At 43.6% G+C, this 26,227-nt stretch overlaps 1 protein-coding gene across 1 annotated transcript in view; it reads left to right on the forward strand.

The window, feature by feature from the left end:
- CPS1 (carbamoyl-phosphate synthase 1) overlaps nt 1–26,227 on the forward strand; it is a 133,308-nt gene that overhangs the window by 55,430 nt on the left and 51,651 nt on the right. Inside the window, exon 21 of the mRNA XM_086955557.1 lies at nt 1,451–1,569. Within this exon, the coding sequence (XP_086811683.1) occupies nt 1,451–1,569 (119 nt within the window). The remainder of the gene's footprint in view (nt 1–1,450; nt 1,570–26,227) is intronic.

The raw sequence follows: 26,227 nt of genomic DNA on the forward strand, positions 1-26,227 counted from the left end.
TGCGACTGTCGAAACCACCACTACCACTATATGAAATTGTAAACTACCATCACTACTATTAACTATTGAACAGGGAGGGCTGGCCCGACAGCACATACAAACTTATTACGATGCAGCTTTATTTGACTTATTAGCTTGTTTATTGGTTTCTAATGGGTTTAAAGATCATTTCTTTGTGGATAAAATGGTGCAGGAAGCCGGTTCTCAGACTTCGATATTTTTAAAAACCTCCAAACTTCCGAAAACCCCCAGATATTAGACGTTGAAGGATTATTCCATCAGACTTCAATCTTTTTTTAAGGGGGCAGGCTCTTCTGGGTTTCATAACTTAAAATTGAAGGAATGTAAGAACCTTGTCCTTCATGCCATTTGAGAAATTGGGAGATTTGTGGACTAGAAGAGTTAAGAAATATTTCAATCCAGAATAGGGTAATTACGTGGCAGAAGGTGTTGTTGAGGAGTGGAGATACGAGGAAGCCAGCTTTTTTTGAGTGTTTACAGATTGTCTATTTTTTTTAAAAATACTGAATTTTTCTTGCGATATACCGAATAAACTTGTGACAGACCTTTTTGGGGCAAAGTTAGGAAGAGTAGGGAATTGGTATCGTTTGTTACGTAATCAGGGCCAACTCCTATTGATAGAGAACCATCTGGAAAGGGTGACCAGTGAAACGCAGTGCACCTTTTCTAAGGCTCTGAGAGCAGCCAATTTTAAAAGAATGGCCTTCTTATCCCGATGGCTGGCCCACTTTACTCTGAATGCATTCAATAAAAGGTATCCAGAATTTGAAAATAGATGCTTTCGATGCCAGGCGGATGGGATGGGGGCTGGCTACATATTTTTTTTACATGTCCTAGATTGGGGCCTTTTTGGGGGGAGATCTTCTCAGCTCTAAACAGGGAATTCAATAAGAGGAAATTGCCGGAGGTTGAGGTGGCCCGGTTTGGAATTAGTAAAGACAGGACGAATTTGAGGAAAGCTGAAGAAACTTTTCTTTCTTTTGCCTCCTTAGTAGCCCGCTCCTTAATTCTCCAGAATTGGAGGTCTAGGGAGGTTCCCACTTACGACAAATGGTTTAATAAAATGAAACGGACGCAGGCCTTTGTAGAAGCCTACGCGACCCGTGTGGGAGCCTCCAAGAACTTTAATGAAAAATGGAAGTTTTTAAGTCATTTGGAAAACCAGACAGATGAGCAGCACTACCCATTAATATTGTTGTTATTATCATTGTTGTTATTTATTGTTGTTGCAGTTAAGGTTGTAATTATTATTATTGCGCATAAAATGGTGTCTAGAAGGTTACATTCAAAGACTGACTATACTAAAAAGAAATAGGGAATATTTCCAACACACTCGCACTTCTGAAAGGCACTTAGGCCTGGGTGCGAGTTAATGATTTGGCAGCCAAACATTTTAAAAAAACCGTGCCTCCCCTCTCCCTCTTTTCAGGCGCTTTACGATGGGGCCCCTATAGATGACATCAACAAGCTGACAGACATTGACAAGTGGTTCCTGTACAAAATGCGTGGCATTGTGAACATGGAGAAGACACTGAAGGAAAGCAAGAGGTAAGAAATCTCTTGGTGGGAGTTCCGGCAAGGTGACAGCCTCTGCCTATTTGAAGTGTGCCAAGAAGTGACAATTACTTGTAGGCGCTTACCCTAGATTGGCGGGCATTGTTTGTCTGCTAGATCAACACAATTTCTAAAATTAATGGGTGGTAATGAAGATAAGATAACCACCTCACTGCAGGTCGATACTGAGACTGCCTTCAGTCCTGAACTATTCACCTACAAAGCATTAATTTTAAGTGTGCTAATCTAGTTCGCTCAATCAGTGGCGGCTGACATAATTAAAAGGTGGTGAGGTGGGGGAGCACGGGAAAGAAAGTGAGGGAGGGTAAATAATTCTAAAAGAAAAAACACTTACCTGGAGCTGCCGGCCACCTCCTGCGTCGCACCTATGTGTTCCTTGTCCCAGCAGGCACTGAGGCAGCAACAGACTCCCTGTGTAATCTCTGCCCTGCTCTCATGGTATGAGTGTAGCCCGGGGAATGGCCGAAGCGGGCTGAAAAGACTCTCTGCTCAGGACAGGGAGCTTGTGCTGTTTCTCCAGCCCAGCTGCTCAATATAGCCTGGTTGGAGAAACCTAAGTGCATATGTGTGTTTGGCTAGCCTGAGACAACCTGCCAAACACACATGTGCACTTAGAAGTGCACATAGCACTCCTCCTCCCCCCTCCCATGCCCCGGCCCGCCCCTCATTACAGCACTGGCTCAGAACCGGCAGATGAAAAATAAAACTTTGATGGAGAGCATCATTTTATTTTTCACCTGCTGGCTCTGAGCCAGTGGGGCGACGCTCCTCTGCCATTGAGGAGGAGCCGCCCCTGCGCTCAATGGAATCAAAACAGCACCACAGCACTCCGAATGCATCAGCACATCACACAAAAGTCCATAAACGGATACAGCATCCATGAAGACCTGGAGGAAGGTGGCCACCCTAATTGAAAAAAGCTGTAAAATTGGAAATGGTGGAACTCTCTTATTTGTAAAATTCGCATTGCTCTTTTTCCGCCAATGGGGACCAAACAGTGTCTCTCGCCTGTGAGACATACTGGCAGAGGCTGTGGTGCTCAGGCTGTCTTTGAAGTTTAAGTCACTTTTCATAAATAAAGTAAAGGGGAATCTCCCATGCACACATGATGATTACATCTTGCATTAGGTAGGATTCATTGGGACAAAAAAAAATTGGAACCCCTTTGACTCTGGGGTAAGATACGAAATGATGAAACCTTGAATAATGCTCGTGTTTAGCTAAAGGGTGTGATCCACAACGAGAGAATACTAAATAATATTACCAGGCTTAGGGCTATATTATCAATAACGGCGCAAACTTTATCGCCGCTTTAGCGGCAGGAAACTGCTGTTAAAGTGGCAATAAGGGGCTTGATAATATGCCCTAGAGAATTCCAATAGAAGCCCAGGTTCTGGTGTCAAGGACATCAAACCTGGGTTTCCTGCTACTAAAGCAGCAATAATGTTTGCGCCGTTCTTGGTAATATGGCCCTCAGTGCGGTGCTCAAAATGCTGGAAGTTTAGGTTGTAGTTCTCCCTGATACCAGTTTCTAAAGTGGTGGCACCTTAAAGTCAGGTGGAAAGTTCTGTGGAACTTAGTTGCCAAATGTCTGGCTGAGATCCAGGTAGTAATCAAAATGTTGTAGTCCCAAATGAGCAACTCGTACCTGGGTTTGTGTAAGAGCCATATCTCGTGACACCTAAAGAACAAATTTTGCACGTCACTGCAGAGCCAGCATCTCTTCATGTTGTTTGCATAAACAAGCTTATGGTGCTCTTATTCTTACCTATATGCTGCTGCTTTGAGGTGCAGTTTGCTCCTGGTCTTTGTATCCATCTAGTCATGCCCCATCTGATTTTCTTTCCCTTTACACTGTTTTTTAATTTAATTTCTACCTCACTTATCCCATATCCTCTGCATTTTTCATTTCCCACTGCCCCTAGTCTCCTCCCCACCCCTTTTCATCTTTACATATTTTCCTTAATCTTTCTCTCTTCTGCACTCTTCTTTCTCTTCCTCCTCCCATATCGTCCTTCTTTACTCACCAGTCCTTTTCCTCGTCTTGTTCTTGCTTTCTATATTTATCTGTTTCTCCTGCTGCCTCCTCCTCTTTCCTATCTGAAGCTCTCCCTCTCTCATCCTCCATCCACTATTTACCACATCCTTGATATACTTCTATTGGTATCCCTCGTCACTACTACTCTTTCACTGTTTTTCTCTGCCCTGTCTCTACCTACCTTTTATATTGCCCCTGACATCCCTCTGGGCCCTCGCTTTCTCCTTTGCCTGCGTTTCCCTCTTCTGTCCTTTTCCCCTTCTTTCACCACAACTCGCCCCGTTTGCCTCTTCTCTCTCTCTCCTGCCTCCACTCATATGGTCGGACTTTTGTCCGACCGCCATCCTATCGGAGGTGGGACCGCCCGACAGGATGTCGGAGGTCCCACCATAGGCATTAGAATGTGACCCCACCAAAGCGGTCGCAATGCCTATGTTTTGCATTGCGGTAGGTGCTCATGGCTGCAGCACACACCGCAGTACAAAAGGGGGACACTGCACTTTTCCCTGCACTATGTGGCAGGCACCATGCAGAGAAGGGCCCCCCAATGTCCCTTTCCGCCAGCCTTTTCATGGCAGGTAAACCGGCATGTAACGGCTGGTGGGGAGGAACATCATGATCCCTACGGCCATGCCTGGCAAGCACCGCCACCATTGCAGGGATTGTGGCTCCCTCCGATGCACTGATGGGCTCCTTGAGCCTGTCGGATGTGTGGTGGTCAGTCTTTCCGACCGCCATCCATCTGCCTGCCATTGCAATATGGTGGACGATAAACTGTGTTACGATGGCAGTGGGCCCCGTCCCATCATCATCGTAATCAGGCCCTTAGTCCGCATTGCCTTCTCATTTTCTTCTCTTATCGTTTTTATCCTGCATTTCTCTCCTGGTGTAGGAACTCTGGGGCATATTACCAACAACTAGCGATAATTTTTGTCTCTAACTTGTTTAGAGACAAAAATTATCGCCGCACATCAGCGATTTTTATCGCAGATAAACCTTGCTATTAGCAAGGTTTATCGCAAATGCGATAAAAAACGGCCGCAATGCATGAATATCGCTGAAAAGTCATCGATATTCATGCATTATCGAGCAAATGCTCTTAGCCACGTTATCCACCTCCCATTGGATAACATGGCTAAGAACTGCTCAGGGCAGGTGTTAGCTTTTGGAGATATTCGCGCTTAGCGCGAATATCTTCAAAAGTTGGTAATAGGAGATAGCGATGTTAGGGACTGTTTCCAGTCGCTAACATCTTGGCACGCCCACTTTGCATGTCATTAGTGATAAATATCACTGACATGCAAACCGGGGCCCAAGATGGTCGCTACCTCCTATTAGCTGTCACTAACTGGTGTTAGCGACAGCTTGGTAATAGGGAGATAATTTTATCTCCGCTTTCTTGGCTTTTAAAGCAAAAAAAGCGGAGATAAACCCCCTTGATAATATGCCCCCCTGTTTGTTTCTTTATTTATTCTCTGTTTCTCCCACCTTCTCTTCTACTTTTTATTTTCACCCTTATCCCTGCTGTTTAGCCCTTTCTCTTTTCTATCCGACTTCTCAGACTTTACTCTTTGCATTTACTTTCAACGCCCACCCGACTCTCTCCAGAAAACGCTGTGTCGGTTCATCCTTGCTGACACACTGCCGAGCATTTGCACAGTCTCCGCGCTTTCCTTTGTCCAGACCTATTCTGCCTGCTGAGTGCTGACGGAGCTGCCATTTTCACCCTCTTGGTTTACTTCCGCCATAATTCTGGAATATCATAGCTGTTTTAGCGACTCCATCGTGAAATGAAATAGGAATTTAGACGCTAATTTAAATCCGAGGATAGATATCTGCCTCCTTTGTTTGCCGACACGAACATTGCTATATTAATTTAAGAGGTCTTTAAAGGAGAAGTGTCGAAAATCTCTAGACCAAGGCGCTCTCCAGTCTATCGGTATTGCGTGGTCGAGCGCTACCGCTACTTACCAGGTGAGGGCAGTGCAAGCCCGCGGTACGGTGAGAGGGAGCCCATTACAGTTCACCCTCAACTCGATTTATACTCCAAGTGACCAACTCGGTTTGGTGCATAGAGACGACTCGATGTGAAATGTACTCGTTAGAAGACTCATTGGTATGAATTAGACGTTTACTCTCAAAATTACTTGTACCAAGATGAACATTTAGCTCACCAAAATTTCACACACATTTGAGTTTTAATATTATTTGAATGTACTACTTATTTAGGGCCAGATTACATTTTGTAGTATGTAAAATAATACTGCAGATTGCAGAAGTAGAACTCACTGAGGCTGTAGGTTTGTAAATAGAATTTGGTAGTACATTTGCAGAAATACAAAATGCTATTCACAAATTGAAGGCTGGAATCCTCAACGTCGCCTATGTTTTCTGTACTGAGATCTCTGCCAAAGTGGCACAGGTCAACACACAATACCTATCTATACGTTTTTTTGTAAATATGGGAGGGACAAAAGGGAGTGGCCTTAAAAGTGTCAAAACAGGATCTAATGTACTTCTTGGCAGGTTTGGAGTGAGTCAGTCAAACATCACATATGGCCACTCACAGGTACTGCAGGACACTTCTCTAGAAAACAACTGAGAAAGCGAAATAAAATAGTAACTGCTTTCCCCAGAAAGCATCATTACATGCAAGATGGGCCACAGTATAAAAGTTGACATAGAGAAATGTTTAGCTAACCATGATAAACACCTTCTGGTCGAATAATATTGGTTATTGTTGGAAATGCAATAACGTTGGGGAGAGGATGTAGCCTTATGGCTAGAGCGGTCGACCTAGAAGCTGGGAAACTGGGTTTGAGTCTCGGCAATGACGCTCAACATGCTGTGATTCTGGGCAAATCGCCTAATCTCCCCCTGCCTAACAAAAATGAATGTGTTCTGTAATGAAACTGGTGCTCATGTAAAGCGCTCTGATACCCGAAGTCGCAGGTCTAGTTCGTGCAATATAAAACTCTTAAAAAATAAAAAAACATTATTTGCTGATCTTTGCTTCTGGAGTGCAGCAGATTTTGTTGAAAGAGGATATATATCTGCAAAAAAAGGGAAGCAGAGAACTCTGGGTAGTACTTAAGTTTAGGTGGAAAGCAGCTCCTGTATCGAGCACTCTCAACATCAGCGACACTCTAAATTTGCTCACCTCAAATGCCTGCTTTTCTATCAATGTCTTTACGCATATGATTAGCACAGTGCCATCCATACTGAGATAGAAAGGGCCTAAAGCCTTCTACCATTCTAGGTAAAGGTAAAAGGCTTTGGTCATTTTACAGCTCGGCATGGCTAGCACTGTGCTAATCCTATGCTTAAAACTTTGCTGTAGAAATGGCAACAGACTTTTGCCCACATGCATCAAACTGACTTGCATTCGCAAACGGTGCGAATCGCAAAATTCGGCCGTTTGCGAATGTAATTCATTGATTTGGGATGCATTAAGCTTTTTTGCTTTTTTCGCAATTTAAGAAATCACAATTTATTTGCGATTTCTTAAATTGCGATTGCATTTAAGAAATCGCAATTTTGCAATTTCTTAAATGCAATGCATGATTTTTTTTTAATTTGCTAAATGGCAAATAGGAAGTGGTAAGATAACATGAAGTTAAACTTCATGGTAATTTGCGCCAACTTTCAAAAATGCACAAAAGTGCATTTTTGAAAGTTTCATTTTACACACACACATGCCCTTGGGGCAGTTTAGGCTGTAGCTGTGTCTAAAGCTCCTATGGGAAAATCAATTGAGAAAGCACGTTTTGGGAACCCACCTCGTTTTTCTTTCCACCCGCTTGGCAAATCACCCCAGATCTATCTGTTCATCCATGCGCAAACTAGTACATCCAGGCACAAACGAGGCGAAAACTAGCACTTTTTTGGAAAGTTTCGTGGAGATTCATCAAATGGTGCCAAAGTTATTAGCAACACAAAAACTGGGAGGCCCTTCGCAATAAAGAAGCCATATTCCTGCTATCTTCGTGTGCATGTGTGCATGTTTTCCTTTGGGAGCAGGGGTTGTGTTATATATATATTTATTATCTATCTATATATATATATATATATATATATATATCTATCTATATATATATATATATATATATATATATATATATATATACTTAGTATTTCGAGGTAAGTATTTGTAAGAATTTATAAAGCTGTTTCATTTTGTAACTATGAATAATGAATGAAATGCACTTTAATTACATTTATTTACAAAGCAGAAGCAGCTCGCCGATTGGGCACTCAGGCCAAAGGAGATGTGAGGTGCTGATGATTTTATGGAATCTAGTTTTAAGTTGCTTTCTATAAAGATTGTTAGTTTGAATGTTCCTCTGCTGAGTTGTTCAGGCTTTTGTGTGCAAAATAGAGTGCCTTGAACTTGATACGCTTACACACTGGTAGTCAATGTAGGCTTTCTAGTTGATTACATATGGAAGCGCTTTTTAGGGTGACTAGGTAGAAACCTGACAGCTGTGTTTTGCACTACCTGTAGGCGAAATAATAGACTTTGGGTGATGCCGAGATATAGGGCAGTCCCATAATCAAGATAAGAGTCTATTAAAGCCTGAATCACTGTTTACAAGCTGAGTTAGGTTGGAGATTTTCCACAATGATCCTACTATCAGAAATCAAAAATACTTGGTTAATCTGGAATTTGAAAATGAGCTGATTGTCAAAGATTATGCCCAAATCTTTTGGTGCACCCACAGTGGGAGGTGCTATCCCTGTTTTGGTGGGCCGTCATGTCGGTGACCAGCTCAGAGATTGTTTCCCATCTAGTAGGATCTCTATTTCTTTTAATATATTCTAGGAAGGCCTACCTAGTAGATTTGAACTCATCAGATGTTGAATATTGATAATCTGAGTATCATTGCTGTATGATGAAATCCTACATCCAAAGAATCTAACTATGTCTGCCAGTAGCTAGATATAAATATTGAACAGCACAGGCCTCAGGGATGTTCCCAGTGGCACTTCGCAGCAGATAGTAAATGGGGCTGACTGGTAAGAAGGAAGGGTGAGAATCTGAGTGCTGCCAGTCAAAAAAGAAACTACCCTGCTGAAATTTTGCATACAAATCCCACAATTTGATAGTGCAGAGAATGAAGTTGAATAGCAGACCATTTCAAACACCCTGGAGAGATCGATAAGGAGAACAAGAGTAGCGGAACCACCCTTGTTCAAGCCCATCCTCAAGTCATCTATTATGGCTACTAGAGTCATTTCTGTACTGTAACCTAGCCTGAATAAGGATTCGTCCAGTAGATGATTTGTCTCTAGGTAGTTGGTCAGTTGTGTATTAACCAGTTTCTCAATTATCTTAGCTGGTAGGGGTGCAGAGAAATCAGCCTGCAATTTGAGGGCAGTGATGAAACAGCAGATGGCTTTTTAAGAGTGGCCTCACCACAACCATTTTCCTGCAGTTATGGACTTCAGCTTTCGATAAAAAAAAGGTTACAGAAATGGGTAAATCTTGAGACTTCTGTTATTTGAAAAGTTAATGTAATGGCTAAGTGATCAGACTGAATGATGAGGAATTCGTTTTCCAAATGAAGCAAGATTGAGGTTGCTAAAGACAGGATCCAATAGGTGCCCTGCCTGGCGTGTTGGGAGTTCTACCAATTGTGTGAAGCTTAAGCCTCTCAAGGGCTCTAGTAAATTTAACTAATTTTGGTCTTCTGGGTTATACAGGTGAACATTTAGGTCCTCTAAAATCACAAAATCTCTGCATTTTCAAAAGGTGCTAAGAATGAATAAATGGTGTTGCTAAAATTGGACCTTAGTCCCGGAGGCCGGTATGTAAGGGTACCTGACAAAGATGTGGTGGAGTTAGTTTTAATTTAAAATAATAATCCCTCTGACTGAGGTAAGAGGACATCCAACATTGAGCACCTGAGGCCTTCTTTATAAACTAATTTGATTCCCCTGTCTCTGTTATTACGTGTTTGTGCCTAAATAGCTGTTGGTGATGGGGGATAGTGACTATAATATTCAACTTGAGTCATCATGCAGCCAGATTTCAGTCCGAAACAATATGACAGGGGTATTTGCTTTGATGAACTCACAGATTTCCAATTTATTTTTTGATAGAAACCTAACATTTACATTGTATCTTAATAATATATTCCAGGTATTCTTGCCTTTTGTTTAGCGTTATAAGATTGGGAAATCACTGACATCTAAATTTAATTTAAAACTACAGGAGCTACATGCTAAATTAGAGGGCTGTGCTGGATCAATATTGGAAAAGTCCTTTAGGGTGTTACACTACTATTCAGGCACGGCCCTTGCTGGGCGTTATACTGGTGCGGTGACGTCAGGCAGGGGAGGGTCAGGGTGGGGGGTTGTAAAATGCGGGATATGGACTATTAGAGGAAAGTACCGATAAAAATAAATAAAACGAATTTATTTGCCCATGCTGCATCACCAAATGTGATGCAGCAAGGGCAACGAAATTTGTTTTATTTATTTTATCAGTACCCCCCACCCTGACCCTCCCCTGCCTGACGTCACCACCCCAGTATATCTGCCTGGCATGGACCGTGCCTGCTATTATTGATTTGAGTACATCAGCAGCTGAATAAACGTTGTGTTGGTAGGTTTCTCTTTTTGGAGATCCAGCACCTCTGGTGCTCTGTGAAATACTTGCACAGATGGGTTTGCCTTTGGTGTGCCTTTGGCGCATCAGCTGCATGCTTCTGCTGCTCGGACACACTGTGGTAAGCAAGATGTAGTGAAGGTGGCTGTGACTGTCCAAAGAAGCACTTGTATCTCAATTAAAAACTGTTGGAAATGGGGGTCTGTAACTGGCAGAGATGTGCACTTTTGTCCAAGTAGGGACTCTTGCTTCTTGTCCGGGTAAGGGAGTTACACACTTTAGATAACCTCTGCTTACCCCATTGGTAGCTTGGCACGAGCAGACATGCTTATTCCAAAGGCAATGTGTAAAGTTTTTGTACTCAAAACACACAGTAACACAGTGAAAACACCACAAATGGACACCACACCTGTTTAGAAAAATAAAGTATCATAATCTAAACCAAACAAGACCAAAAACGACAAAACTCTTAAATACATGCATCAAAATATCACTTTAGCATAATTGCAAAAATAGAACTTGTAGAAACAAAATAGCTCCACCAAGGGCTATTTCGATATTGTGACAGGCATAAATCCAAAGTGCGGTGCCGACAGCGAGTTGTGCGGCATCGGACACGGAGTCACAAAGCCCCCCAAACAGTAGTACCTTGTAAAACAAAGTCTATAGACGATGCACGGTGTTGTGGAGGTGAGGCGTTGTTGCCGAGGTCGAGGCTGGTACCCTGTTTGCCACAGGGGAGGTGAGGCATCATGTCCGTGAGGAGGTGATGCGGCGAGTCCAGGATGGGGGAAGTCGGAACTATCGGCGGTGAGGCATCGGTTCCAGTGATGCAGTCAAAAAGTTCATGAAGTCACTCTCATTGGTTATCGGCTCCACAATAATGGAATGCTGGTGCTGGTGGTGAGGGCATCGGTGTGAGCGCTGGTGTCTGAAAGGTCGATAACTGAAGGCACCGGCCTGCGTTGGTAGGCGTTGAAGGATGTTGGAGTTGCAGTGCAGGTGGAGTGTTGCATTGTGCACTTCATGAGCCGGGCCCCAGGCGTCATTACATGTCACAGCTTCACTGGCGGCAACAAAATTGTTTTCCTTGTTTTGCAGCATCAACCACACAATTCTCAGGGCCCAGTAAATGAAATTGGCGTCCTTTTGAATACAGGCAGTTCGGGCTGGACTGTTCCCATGAGGCACAGGGTCAGACTGATTTGCATATGGCCATGTCTGAACTGGGCTGGCAGAGTGGGCTAAAGAACGGTGATGGATTAAACCCAGATCTGTTGACTGGGTGTTAGTGTTTGATTGGTTCAGATGCTCCGTTCATCATCACCCCCTTTTGTACAGCTTTGTTTGCCACAAGTTGGCAAGGTATGCTCAGACGTGAGTCCCTTGCTCACTTTGCCAATGGATTCAAGCAGGCCTGGCTGAAGACGTCTGTAATGCCAGAAACCGGTCCTAGGAAGCTTGAATCCGGTCCAGGGAAGTCATGGCTTGGCAGTTCGGGCTGGACTGTTCCCATGAGGCACAGGGTCAGACTGATTTGCATATGGCCATGTCTGAACTGGGGTGGCAGAGTGGGCTAAAGAACGGTGATGGATTAAACCCAGATCTGTTGACTGGGTTTGAGTGTTTGATTGGTTCAGATGCTCTGTCCATCACCACCCTCTTTTGTACCGCTTTGTTTGCCATAAGTTGGCAGGGTATGCTCAAACGTGAGTCCCTTGCTCACTTTGCCACTGGATTCAAGCAAGCCTGGCTGAAGACGGCTGTAATGCCAGAAACCGGTCCTAGGAAGCTTGAATCCGGTCCAGGGAAGGAATGGCTTGGCAGTTCGGGCTGGACTGTTCCCATGAGGCACAGGGTCAGACTGATTTGCATATGGCCATGTCTGAACTGGGGTGGCAGAGTGGGCTAAAGAACAGTGATGGATTAAACCCAGATCTGTTGACTGGGTGTGAGTGTTTGATTGGTTCAGATGCTCCGTCCATCACCACCCCCTTTTATACCGCTTTGTTTGCCATAAGTTGGCAGAGTATGCTCAGACGTGAGTTCCTTGTTCACTTAGCCACTGGATTCAAGCAAGCCTGGCTGAAGACGACTGTAATGCCAGAAACCGGTCCTAGGAAGCTTGAATCCGGTCCAGGGAAGGCATGGCTTGCCAGTTCGGGCTGGACTGTTCCCATGAGGCACAGGGTCAGACTGATTTGCATATGGCCATGTCTGAACTGGGGTGGCAGAGTGGGCTAAAGAACGGTGATGGATTAAACCCAGATCTGTTGACTGGGTGTGAGTGTTTGATTGGTTCAGATGCTCCGCCCATCACCACCCCCTTTTGTATCGAGTGTGGAGCCAAGCACTTCTGAAAACAGCGATTGTATTAGCTCACCCAAGGAACTCAAAAGGAACTATTCCTCACTGATCCAGCATGCTGATAGCAAAGATGCCGTGCTAGACCTAAATATGCTTTATGACCGAATCTAAAAATTCCTAACATATTGGTAAGTACAATTGCAACAACAAACTTTCAAATAGTGTTTTAAATAGACCTGATTCAAGTGGGAGATTCACACCTTTATTGGTTTTATTTTAGCAGTCTCACATCTAAAATTGTCAATACAAGTCAATGGGGAAAATGAATTCCCCTGATTTGTTTTTCAAAATCTCCCACTTTCCAGCCTGAAAATGTTGACATGTATGCATGCCAAACATGTAATAAGGGTTACGTGATGGCTGCTGTGACTGATATTGTCTCGGAGTATTGACCTGTACACAAGTCAGCACATTTCCTGGCCATGTATTATCATATTTAGTTACCTTTTTAGGTCGAAGCCTTCAAGTCAGATCACTCCCTGATACACTTCATATTTACCATCAATGGGGCTATTAAACCGATATCTCGGGCGGGTGGGGAAATTAGGAAATGGAGAGCTATGAACCTACCGGCATTTTTAGACACCTTGGCTACTACTCTGCCTTTAGTATGTAAAGATATAGATCTCATGGAGGAGACGCTCTTAAAATGGCTCCAACAGGCTGCGGATATGCACGCACCCCTGGTGAGCTTCTCTCGATCGCGCGCTAATGATGCCCAGAAATGGTTCACCCCTGAACTAAAAAAGCTAAAGCTTGAGATACGTCAAAAAGAAAGGAAGTGGAGAACTAAATACCTACCACAAGACAAAGAGATCTACTGGTTTGCTCGTAAAAATTACCAAAAGACTATTCTTAAACATAAAACTGATTATTTCTCTGAAAATGTTTTAAATTCGCAGAACAAATCAAAAGATGTGTTCAATATAGTGAATGATCTTTGTAACAGCGATAGAACAGCCCCCTTGTAACTCCCACACTAAAGCTGTGTGTATCCTTAAACGATTTTTTTATAGACAAAATCATCACTACAAAACAGAGCATAAACAATACCCTTACCCCGGCCCCACTGGATGACATTTTTTACAATCCCATTACACTAGATACTCTTCCTCTTATTGATATGAAAACCTTCTCAGAACTCCTTTCCCGTGTTAAGTCTGGATCACCCGATGACATCTGTCCACCTCACATTTTCAGAGAGTTAGGCTTAGCTATTCCACAAGGCATCCTCCCTTTCCTAAATGAGTCACTTTTGCAGGGCAAGGTACCCAACAGTTTTAAGAACGCACTGTTAATCCCCTTGATAAAGAAACCCGGTATTGACCCACACGACTTGACTAACTATAGGCCGATTTCTCTCTTGTCCTACCTATCTAAAATTCTGGAAGCCCATGTCTCTTGCTGCCTGTCGAATTTTATCGAAAACTCAGCATATTTGGAGCCGAACCAGGCAGGCTTCCATCCTTGTCACTCTACAGAGACCGTGATTTTTGCAGTTCAAAACATTCTTAGATCTAATGCGGACAAGGATGTCCATCAGGCCCTTGTGCTCCTGGACCTGTCGCCCGCGTTCGACACGGTTGACTATTCCATTCTTGTCAACCGTGTTGAGCAGGCCGGCCTCAGAGGTCCAGCTTTGAGTTGGCTAACTTCCTTCATTACTGGGCGCACGCAATCAGTGAGACTGGGGACCTTCACGGCTCCCAGAACCCCGTCTACTTGCGGGGTCCCGCAGGGATCCTCCCTGTCCCCTTTATTGTTTAATTTATATTTACGTCCATTATTATATTCTTTAAAAAACTACAAAGTCACCATTTTTAATGATGCGGATGATCTGCAACTTGTCTTCCCTTTAAACTCTGCAGACTCTGTGACTGAATTACAGAACACCATGGTTCACATTCAGAAGTGGATGACCCTGAATCACCTTAAACTGAACCCGGGCAAGACAGAATTGATCTTGCCTGGGAAAAGTGAACTCAGCTGGGGCATCCACTTTTGGCCACCTGACCTGGGGGTTCCGCCCATCAAATCCCTCACGGTCAAGAGCCTAGGGGTGACGCTTAATGAAGATCTATCACTCAAAGGTCAGGTAGGGGCGGTGGTATCCTCAAGCTTCTTTCAACTTAGAAAGATTTAAAAAATTGCTCACCTATTGACATAATCTGCACTTATTCAGGTAATCATTGCCCTTGTTCTGTCCCGACTGGATTTCTCAAATAGTCTTTATTTGGGACTCCCAGCGCGTCAGCTTAAAAGATTGCAGCTCGTTCAGAACCAAGCAGACAGACTTATTTTTAAACAACCTAAATGGCAGTCTGTTAGACCTGGCTTACAAAAACGACATTGGCTGCCTATGGCTCAAAGGGTTGAGTTTAAGGCAGGTTGCATTATCTTTAAGGCTCTGCAGAGTAGGGGTCCCAAATTCATTAGGAAAATGGTACTTAAGTATGCCCCCTTACGTAATCTTCGTTCCGCTCACAAAGACCTGTTAGTTGTTCCTCTGTTTAAGAAGAAACAACAGGATGGGAGCTGTTTCCATTTCTTAGCTGCTACCCTGTGGAACTCTTTACCACTGCCTTTAAGACAGTGTGAAGATCTTCTTACCTTTAGATGTTCTCTCAAGACGTGGTTATTCAGACAGGCTTACCCATAGAGTAGTGTGTTGAGTATCCTATAGAGCATTGTGTTGTGGTTTTCATTCCGATAGCGCCATGAAGCCCACGGGCGTACGAGCCCTTAAGAAATAAATATTATCATAACAAAGAAGTGTGGCTCAGGGGTTAGAGGCGGCAGACCCGGAAGCTGAGATCGGCCCTGGACCAGGGTTCAATTCCCCGCCTCGGCGGGTCTTGGGCTCAAATATTCCACGGACTCGATAATTCTCACTCCGGTGCCTTCTCAACTCACGGGGTCACACTCTGCGACTCTGGGCAATAGCTTGCTTAATCTCCACAACGGCCCCTCGCGGCGGGATGCCTGGCTTTCACCTTGTGGATACCCTGCCGGGGTTATCTCACAAGGGAATACCAAGCTAAGCAAGCGCCGGGAAACCCTTTGTGGGTAGCTGTGCGCTATATAAGCTCAAATACATTTACATACATTTACAAGACAGCGCAACTGTCGGATTTGCTAAAAACATCTTGGGGACATTCAGAAAGCTTCCCTGGGAATGCATTCTGTCCATTGCTTACCATTGGCTTTGTGGTCTGTAATTCACATTTATATGCTTTCTATTTGCTGGCTATATTTGTTTTAGGATGTCCAGCTTGAACTCCTCCCTTCCCCTGCCCAAACTTTGCTGTATTCTTCTGAGATCTCATTTGCTGTAAGCAGACCTTCAAATCTTTTTCTCATCTTGTCACATTTGCTGTGCATTTAAACACATAGGTCAAATCTCAGACTCTGTCTTCTTAGAGAGCTTGGTATTTACTTCGATTTTTGTGGCTTCAAAGTGAGAAAGTTTATAGGTAAGCAAGAGAAATGTAGATTACTCTCACCATAGAGCCCACTCGAGCCCCTTCTATGCTCCAGTTTACGAGGCTGTAAGATGACCCTTAAAACATGCCTGCAGGGATGAGGTGCACTCACTAAACAAATATTCATGTTGAGGTTCTTCAAACAAAGCACTGTTGGCTTTTGATTGATGTGATCCTCTATTGAACGTCTATTGATGTTTCTTTTTACAGTCAGTCGGTCGGAGTACCAAACCCTTTTAATAATAACAAGCATTGTCAAGCCAAAAGTAGTAGCCTACACAACTACACGTAATGAGCAAAAGCCTCAGTATGTGCAACATGTGCAATAGCACTGTGCCATATAAACCTAGACAGCACAGGTTATTGCTTTCCTGAAAACTACAGACAGGAGCCCTATGCTTCACCTCACTCTATGCCATTGCACTCTATGCTGTGCCACTCTACTCTAAACCACTGCACTGTACACCAATGCACTCAACACCATTTTACTCAAACGCAATACACTCTAAGCCACTGCACTCTACGCCAACTACTCTGCACCACTGCACTCCATGTCACTATACTCTATCCTGCAACACTCAATGCCACTGCACGCTACGCCACTACATGTTACGCCACTCTATTGTACTCTGCACAACTCTACTCGGTGCCATACTACTCTGCACCACTCTTCTCTGCACCACTCTACTCTGCACCACTGTATGCTACTCTTCACCACTCTATGCCACTCTACTCTACACAACTCTACTCTACGCCACTCTACATTGAACACTGCACTCTCGGCCACTGAATTCAATGCTATTCTACAATAAAGCCACACACTCTGCACCACTGTACTCTATGCCACTGCAGGCTGCACCACTGAAAACTACACTACATCATTGAGCTCTACATCACTGCACTTTGTGCCACTCCATTCTACACCTCTGAACTCTTTGCCACTGCTGTCTGCACCACTGTACTCTGAACCACTGTATTCTGCACCACTCCTTTCTGCAACACTCTACTCTGCACCACTGTATTATATTCTACTGCACTCTACTCTGCAGCACTCCACTCTAATCCACTCTACTGCACTCCACGCCACTACACTACACTCCACACCATTCTAATCTATTCTGCATCACTGCACTCCAGGCACTCCACTCTACACTAAGTAACTGCACTCTGCATCAATGCACTCTATACCACTTTGCTCAAAACAAATGCACTCTATGATAGTCTACTCTGCACCACTGTACTTTACGTCTCTTCACTCTAGGGCACTCCACTCTAAAACACTCCACTCTGCTATACTCTTTATCTCTAATTGTCGTCTTCGATGACCCCTTGGCGCGCACACAATAACAGCTTAACTTAGAGAGGTTTTTCCACCCTGGACTAGGTACTGAGGCCTCATCTCCATAACATATGTTACTTACATTCTGACTGGCCTTGGCCATTCTACATTTCCCATGGTCTCTGGGTCCAGACTTATTGGGTCTGCAATCACTGAACCAAATAATTCCAGCCCTGGGGACACAAAGCCCCGACCTATGCATAGCGCTGTAGGGGCTGTGGAAAGCTGCTGTGCTCAGACTGCATATGCATAAGGCAGCATGAGGGTAGCAGCCAATGCACTCCACTCACTCGGTCTTTCATTACCCCACAACCCAACCCACTTGACCCACACCACCGACCTGAAATCAGCCTCTAGGCACATTTACTGCCAGCTACAGGCAGGTTGCAGATATGTGTGGATTTGAGCTTATTTTCCCCGAAAGTGGAAAATACATGCAAAAATGTAACCTGGTATTTCTGGGACTGCGTTATTATTTCCTATTATGCTGGAAATAACTTGTGAACCCTGGATTTTCGTGTTGGGATACTGACCAGAACCGGAGTTTTTGATGCACTGGTATCTCCTCACATAATTCTGGAGAATTTTTATGGGTTCTTGAATAAAATAAATTCTTTTTGTAGAGCTCAGCTTTTATTATCAGTGTTATGAGGGGTATAAGCATGCCAGCCAGGGCAATAGGAAGCAACTTTCTCTCCTCGGATTGGGAACAAGAACAACCATTAAGTTGGGTGTTAGACCTGGCATCTTTTGCCATGATTTTCCCTGTCTTTCTGCGCAGACCTCCTGTTTTTGACTGTGTGCTGCATTTCGTTTTTGCTGGTTTTAGGACGCTGGACACTTTGTCACTGCTGACCAAAGTGCAAGAAGTGCAAGTGCTCCCTGTGTAAATTGTGTTTGTGATTGGTTTATCCATGATTGGCATATTTGATTCGCTAGTAAGTCCCTAGTAAAGTACATCAGCTGTGCCCAGGGTCTGTAAATCAAATGCAAGTAGTGGACCTGCAGAACTGATTGTGCCAGCCACACGAGTAGCCTTGCTTACATGTTTCATACCTACCACTACAGTGTCTGTGTGTGCAGTTTTCAACTGCCTTTTTGACCTGGCAAGTGCACCCACTTGCCAGGCCCAAAAGTTTCCCTTTTACTACATGTAAGTCACCCCAAAGGTAGGCCCAAGGCAGTCCCCATGGGCATGGTGCAGTGTACTTAAAAGGTAGGACATGTATTGGTGTGTTTTACATGTCTTAATAGTGAAATACTGCTAATTTTGTTTTTCACTGTAGCATGGACTGTCTCTCCCATAGGGAAACATGGGGATTACCTTGAAATATCTTTTATGTGTAATTTCCCATTGGGAGCTGATAGAGATTTGGAGTTTGGGGGTCTCTAAGCTCACAAATTAAAAGTACATCTTTTGGGGAAGTTGGTTTTTAAATTGCTTGTTTGAAAATGCCACTTTTAGAAAGTGTATACAAAAACAGTTGCCAACTTCACATTACTTTTCGCCTCGTGATTGAGGAAAACAAACCAAAATTACTATGTAGTCTGTTTGGTATATCTACTGGATACCTTTTTACTTTTTATTTCACTGTTTTCAGTGTTTGAAAAAGACACATAGATACATACAACACTTTCAACATAAATTCACTAAACGAACAATTACATTCCACATTACATATATATAAACTGTATCAATTTTTATCAACATTAGATTTATATTCACAAAATGATCTCTGATTCTAATCTAAAACCAAAGGACAAAGTAAACATTTGAGTACTTGTTGTTCAAAATACAGCAACTTAATGCATTTCAATTTGTAAATATCATTTTATATTTTAATCAGGAATGCATCTAATTGCAGCATATCAAATGATATTTACAAATTGAAATGCAGTAAGTTGCTGTATTTTGAACAACAAGTACTCAAATGTTTACTTTGTCCTTTGGTTTTAGATTAGAATCAGAAATCATTTTGTGAATATAAATCTAATGATGATAAAAATTGATACAGTGTATATATATGTAATGTGGAATGTAATTGTTTGTTTAGTGAATTTATGTTGAAAGTGTTGTATGTATCTATGTGTCTTTTTCAAACAAAAAATACTTGGAAACAATGAAATAAAAAGTAAAAAGGTATCAAGTAGATATACCAGACAGACTACATAGTAATTTTGGTTTGTTTTCCTCAATCGCGAGGCGAAAAGTAATGTGAAGTTGGCAACTGTTTTTGTATACAATTTATTGATGGTCCAGCCAACTCCATGCCCCGGACCTAACTCCTTATTGTAAGAACTTTTAGAAAGTGGGCATTTTCATGCTAGCCTTTCTGTGCCTCTGCCTGTCTGTAGAATCCACGTCTGGGTTAGGAAGATAATTGGGCTCTTGTGCATTCACTCTAGACAGTCACACAAAAGGATCTGAGGTGTGCCTTGCATATTCCGATGGACCATAACCAGAGCGGTCCATGGTGATGAGCTTGAGTGGTGGGAGGAGTTTTCACTGACACCTGAATAGGGCTGTGCCTATCCTCACACAAATATGTCTCCACCCCCCTGTAGTGCGTCTGGAGCCAAGTCAGGGAAAGGCTGTGTCTTGTGCATTACAAGGACTTTCCTTTGAAGTTTGCTTACTTCAAAGGGAGAAAGGGGTATAAGTATTAGACCTCTGACACTCAAAGCAGAATACTTCTGGACTAAAGGACATTCTGCCAGGAAGAAGAGCTTGATGCTGTAGGAGGGACTGCCACTCTGCCTGTTGCTTTGTTGTACTGGTCTGATGCTTCTGTCCTGGGAGTGAGAGCACTGGACATTGCTTCCTGTATCCTGCTTCCAAGGTTCTCCAAGGATTTGTGACTGCATGCCTCCTGTTAAGGAGTCTCAGGACCATCAAATACTTCATCTACCACTACCTGGGCTCTTCTGCTGAGAGTCCTGACTTGCCAAGTGCTGCCAAATCCAGTTCCGGCGCCTTTGGAAATAGAATCTGGTTAACTAAAGGAGAAAATCCATGCATCGACTACCAGTGTCTGTTTTTATCGACGCATCGCTACAAACTTCGACGCATCGACGCTGCTAGCTCCGGGGCATATTTCCCAATCAGCACATTGACCACAGCTTTCAGAACTGCCGCAGCATGAGTTTCGAGCACCGCATCACTGAAGTCCATGATGCACAGCTCCAACTCTGACGCAGAGCCTGCTTCATTGCAGTGTATTTGATGCAGCGTGCCTGTATTTTCCACGCATCATTCCTAGACCACAATTTCTTCATCTATGTTGCCCAGTAGTAAGGAGCTGAGGCTACGTGTCTGGAGATAGATGCATCACCACCACTTCCAGTAAGGAACCTATGCTTCACCTCCCCTGACAGTAATGAACCCATGCATCACCTGCCCCAGGAATAAGGAACCCACGCATCGCTTTGCTTTTTCTACGCCTCACCTCCCTTGCACCTGTTTCGTCTTTGATTTTTGACACACCCAAGGTACTTTGTGTTAAGAGTAACCAGGGCCGGACTGGGAACCTAAACCGGCCCTGGCAAAGAGCTCGGCCGGCCCAGGAGGGGTCGGGGGAGCAGAGGGTGGTTGGGGAAAGCTTTATGCCGCTTTTGTTGCAGGGGGCTATGCTGCAAAACCGGCCACCGGTAACAAAATGGTCATCCAGGGGTCTAAAACTGGCCCCCACCCTGGTGGCCCACCGGGGAAATGCCCGGTGCCTGCTATGGCCAGTTCGGCCATGAGAGTAACGCACCAATAGATTTCTATGGACTAAACTGATTTAACCTTTGAAAAGCAATATCTTTACTTCTGTATGCTGGATTTTTGTTGACTTGGTCGTTTTATTCAGATGATTATAGGCTATTTTTCTAAACTGGTGTGCTGTCCATTTGTAATGTTTTCACTGTGGGAGACACACACTAAACAATTGTTCTACACAACACTCATGCATCACAGCATTCCCCAGAGATGTGAGATACCTGGAGAGGCAGAGGGCAACACACATTAAACAGTTCTTCTACACAACATTCCACAGAGAGGAGAGCTCCCTGGAGCGCTAGAGCTTGAGACACATTAAATAGTTCTTCTACACAACACTCGTGCATTACAACATTCCCCAGAGAGGAGAGCTACCGGGAGAGGCTGAGATAGACACACACTGAACAGTTCTTCTGCACAATACTCGTGCATCACAATTTTCCGCAGAGAGGGGAGCTACTCGGAGAGGCAGAGGGCGACACACACTAAACAGTTCTTCTGCACAACACAGAGCATTCCGCAGAGAGGAGAGCTACCTGGAGAGGCAGAGGACGACGCACATTAACCCCTTCACTGCGGCGGCTATTCCGCCGCAGTGCTAAGGGGGCGGGGCGGAAATGCGGCGGGCGCATGCTGGTGACGGAACCGCTCCGTCACTAGCGTCGGTTGCGCTGTGCTTATGACGGAGAGGTTCCGTCATGGCTCCGCCCGCTCAATAGAACGCTCAGCGCAGGCGCGGAATCCGCACCGTGCAGGAGCGTCGGGCAGGGCCATGACGGAACCGCTCCATCATCAGCACAACGCCACCGCGGCTGATGACGGAGCGGTTCCGTCATCAGCAGGGGAGGGGTTAAACAATTCTTCTACACAACACTCGTGCATCACAACGATCCGCAGAGATGAGAGCTAACCGGAGAGGCAGAGTACGACACACATTGAACAGTTCTTCTACACAACACTCGTGCATTACAACATTCCACAGAGAGGAAAGCTACCTAGACAGACACACTAAACAGTTCTTGTACACATCGATGTGCGTAATTAATTGATACTTTGTGCACCATGCAAACAAGCAAATGCTACCTCCGCAATTGCTCAATTGTGCAGCTTTGTTGTTTTTAAATATTTTTTTTTAAATTGAGTTTTGCTAACTGCACGAATAAGTGTTCATGCGTAATTTGCACATTTTCCGGCGAAAGTCAGACTTTCGAATTCAGCTTCAGATATCATCAACAAGAAGTTATTTTTCAAGGCAATGTGGTGTTAGTCCTCTCTCCTGTGGATAATGTAGGGCTGTATAAAGTTCACCCGGACATAAATCATTGATGTGTTTCATGGCCTCGCCAGGGGCAAAGCAATAAAGGAAGAAAGAGAAATGCTGACTAAATATATTGCAGCTGAAAAACACTTTGTAAAGGTAACCCGAAGGTGTGAACACAAAAGAAAGTTAGTGTCTAGAAAGTTTTGTTACACTTTTGCGCCAAAGCTGTTATGTTATTTATTTATTACAAAGCCCAGCGTACACCAGACCTTCTGTGACCTAATGACGTAGCTTATTGGCTAAACGGGTTTAACTGGAAAGAAACAGAAGAAACAAAAAAACATAGGGCCTCATTTATGAGGCCTTGCGTCAGTTTTGCGCTGCTGATGCGTCACTTTTTGTGACGCATCGGCAGCGTAAAACATGAGCCTTGTTGCGCCATATTTAAAAAGTGACGCATCTAGGTAGATGCGTCACTTTTTAAACCCCTGCGCCACATTATACCTGCGTCAGGTATAATGTATGCAGAGGGGCCGTTCCCCCGCAAAAAGCCTCGTAATAGTGACGCAGTGAAATCTATGAGATTTCACTGCGTCACTTTTAGGACGCTGTTGAGTCAATATCTTGCGCCTGCCTCACAGCAGGCGTAAGACTGACGCAAGCCCTTTCACATGGGGCTTTCCCCATGTGAAAGGACGCATTGCTGGAGTTGCGTCACTTTTGTGACACACTCCAGCAATGCGTCACTTTTGCGCTTACAGATACGTCAGAAATACTGATGTATCTGTAACTCCTTGCGACATGATGCGTCATATTATAAATATGACGCATCAATCATGACGCAAGGAATGCGCACTGAGAAGTGACGCATCGCTGCTTTCACGCAGCGATGCGTCATTTCTCATAAATGAGGCCCATAGAGTATTAAGTTGACGATTCAGAAACAGTTTGGTTGGTATCGGGAGTGAAGTTGACAACTTCAGAGATAAAACATTATTCAAAGAGAGAAACAGTTTTGTGTCGAAATTCAGGAAAGAAGATTCCTGCTACAAAGATAAAGAGCTCTCCATGCCTTAGTCCAGGCGATGGAGAAAGTTGTGTCTCCGTGCTGGGCTGCACATCACGAGTGAGTGACTTGGGATGTTGAGTCTGAATGTTGAGGAAAGAACGTGCCCCGATGGGTACTCACCATATACCGGGTGTGGGCAGCCATCGAGATCTGTGGAATGGGGCTTATGTGATTGTGAGAAAACCTGGAAATTAGTCTTTTCAGGTGGCCGAAAAACGAATAAAGCATGCTACAACGCATGCTTTTACACCCTGAAAAACAAGTACCATAATATAGCCTTTATGGGACAAGTGCATTGACAATTGAGCTTTGGTGGTTGGCTTGAATACATGGTAGCATTCTTTTCATTTCATTATTTTAAGCTGTAGAAAACCACAGGCTTGGAAACAAAAAGGAGAGTAAGGAGTTGCGTCCGTAGTCGTCGGACGGGGAATACTCCTGATTCCCTGGTCAAGGTTCAAAAGAACAAATGGAGGAGTACTACCCGATGAGGGTAACTGAAGGCTTTTGTCCAAACCAAAGAAACATTGTTCCTTTTTTAGTAAACCCCTCACTCACCACCTAGTGGTGACTTGCTTCATCATCGGGGCCCACCCAAGTGGCCTAGCGTCATTTGGGTGTGCTTCAACACCTGCGTTTGCAGTGGAGCAGGTAGTGAAGTGTGGGGTGCGAACAAAAAAGAGTGTGAGTGTTAAAATTGTCCTGGTTAATGCTTTTATAAAATGTTTAATAAAAAAGTAACTGGACAAAATTAAAAAATATATAGGTGAGATAGTAGTAGGGAAGTTACGACCTACATATCTCTGTTTATGTGTTGGTCGACATGTTTCTACCATGTGGGGATAATCCCCGGTATTCCTCAGGACCAAAACAAGGAAGTGGGTGGTATGTGCCCCCTAAAAGACACACCCAGGCCTAATTCCTTGGTCATCCAGAAGAAAAATATACTTCTGGGTAAGCACACCCGGGGTTAAGGGTGATAAAAAAACAAGGCTGGAGCTCTATTCGAGCTGCATCAAGCAGGAGGAGGGCGCTTCACCGGTTACAACATATTAGTTGGGTGTGGCGAGTTCTGGCGGATCACCTACTTCTCCGTGTTCGCTGCTTGGTAGCAACCAACAATTGAGCTTTGGTGGTTGGCTTGAATACATGGTAGCATTCTTTTCATTATTTTAAGCTGTAGAAAACCACAGGCTCCCTTTTTTAGATTTGATGTATTTGTAGTTCCGCTAAGAGGGAGGTTCTTATCCTTAGTACACCTTGTTTTGTCCTGAGGAAGGTGAGGCCTATAGTTCTAAGACCACCGAAACTTGTCAACGCTGATAATTCACTAAATCCAACTACAAGAAAAGATTATTGCAAAAAATAATAATAGACAGCAATAACGATATGAACTCTACGTAAAAAGTTGGATCAGGTCTTGCAACAGTAGCCTTTCTTTTGCTATGCAATAGATTCTCCCTGTTAGGTTGTGGTATTCTTTCTTTTGATGTATATTTTTGTGTAATATGTTTTTTTACTAAAATTGACAAATTTGTTTTTATGATGCACATGTTCGTCGTAGCAAAAACTTCAAAGAGTTGATTTTAAATGTGTATTGTATTTATGGTGTCTAGTATGAACTATTTTAATACACATTAGACTGATTGTGTTCTTTACATTTGTAACATTTTCAAGGTTTTGAAATGAGAATAGTGATGCTTAAAATATAAGTCTAATTTTTTTATATACATGAATAAAGCCTCCGACGCTACATTCTTAGTTCTAGTGGTATTTTAGCGGATTGATTCCAGTATATGTGTAATCTCCGTATGTTGGGGTTGATGAGTTTGATTGAAGTTATATCTGTGTGAGTTTGAGTTTGTTATCCTCTCCAAGGGACATACTTTCTTTTCACTCACTGAAAACCACAGGCACCAAGTTTGTTCATTAGAGTGTTTAGGGAGAAACTGACAGCAATTTGAATTACAAGATTCCGCACCGTCTTTACGGGTTTACTTGAAGGATCCGTCTTGAGGGCATAGTTTTGGCCCTGGTTTTATGTGATAGTAGTAAAATCAGTTGGGAGGCCTCAACGTACATGTACAATTGTATGTCCAAATGTTTCAGCAGCTTAGCCTCGGGAAACAGGTAGATGTTAAAAATAAGTGAAGATCCAAGTGATTAATGATCTTTGGGCTGGAATTACAATTGATCAGAGAGACTGGTTGCCTTTTGTCTTTCCAACTGTTGCTTAACTAGTCCTGTGATGCCAGCTTCTATTAGTCTTCCAAGGAGAATGAGCTGGATGGTGTTGAATGCCACTGAGAGATCTAATAATGCTAGGGCTCCTATTACACCAATATCTACTAAACTCCGGATGTCATCTAAGATGAAGATGACAGCAAGCTTGGTTAAAAACCAATTTGTGGCGGCCCCATCAGATTTCTCTTTCAGTGAAGATTTGCAATTGATCAAAAACTGTTTTTCCTAAGAGTTGTCATAAATATTTAAACAAGGACACTGGTTGTTCTTTAATAGTGGATTCACGCAATACGTATTACATTACTATAACATAATGGTATGTTATGTCATGTTATTTTAACTTGATTAAGATCATGTAAACCAATGGTTCTTGGTGCTGGAGAAAGTGGTTATTAAATAGCCAATTAGAAAGATAGTTTGAAAACTCTCGCCTAATACCCGTATGTATGTCTAAACACCAG

This window comes from Lissotriton vulgaris, chromosome 2_1 (assembly GCF_964263255.1).
Source record: "Lissotriton vulgaris chromosome 2_1, aLisVul1.2, whole genome shotgun sequence".
NCBI classification, from domain to species: domain Eukaryota; kingdom Metazoa; phylum Chordata; class Amphibia; order Caudata; family Salamandridae; genus Lissotriton; species Lissotriton vulgaris.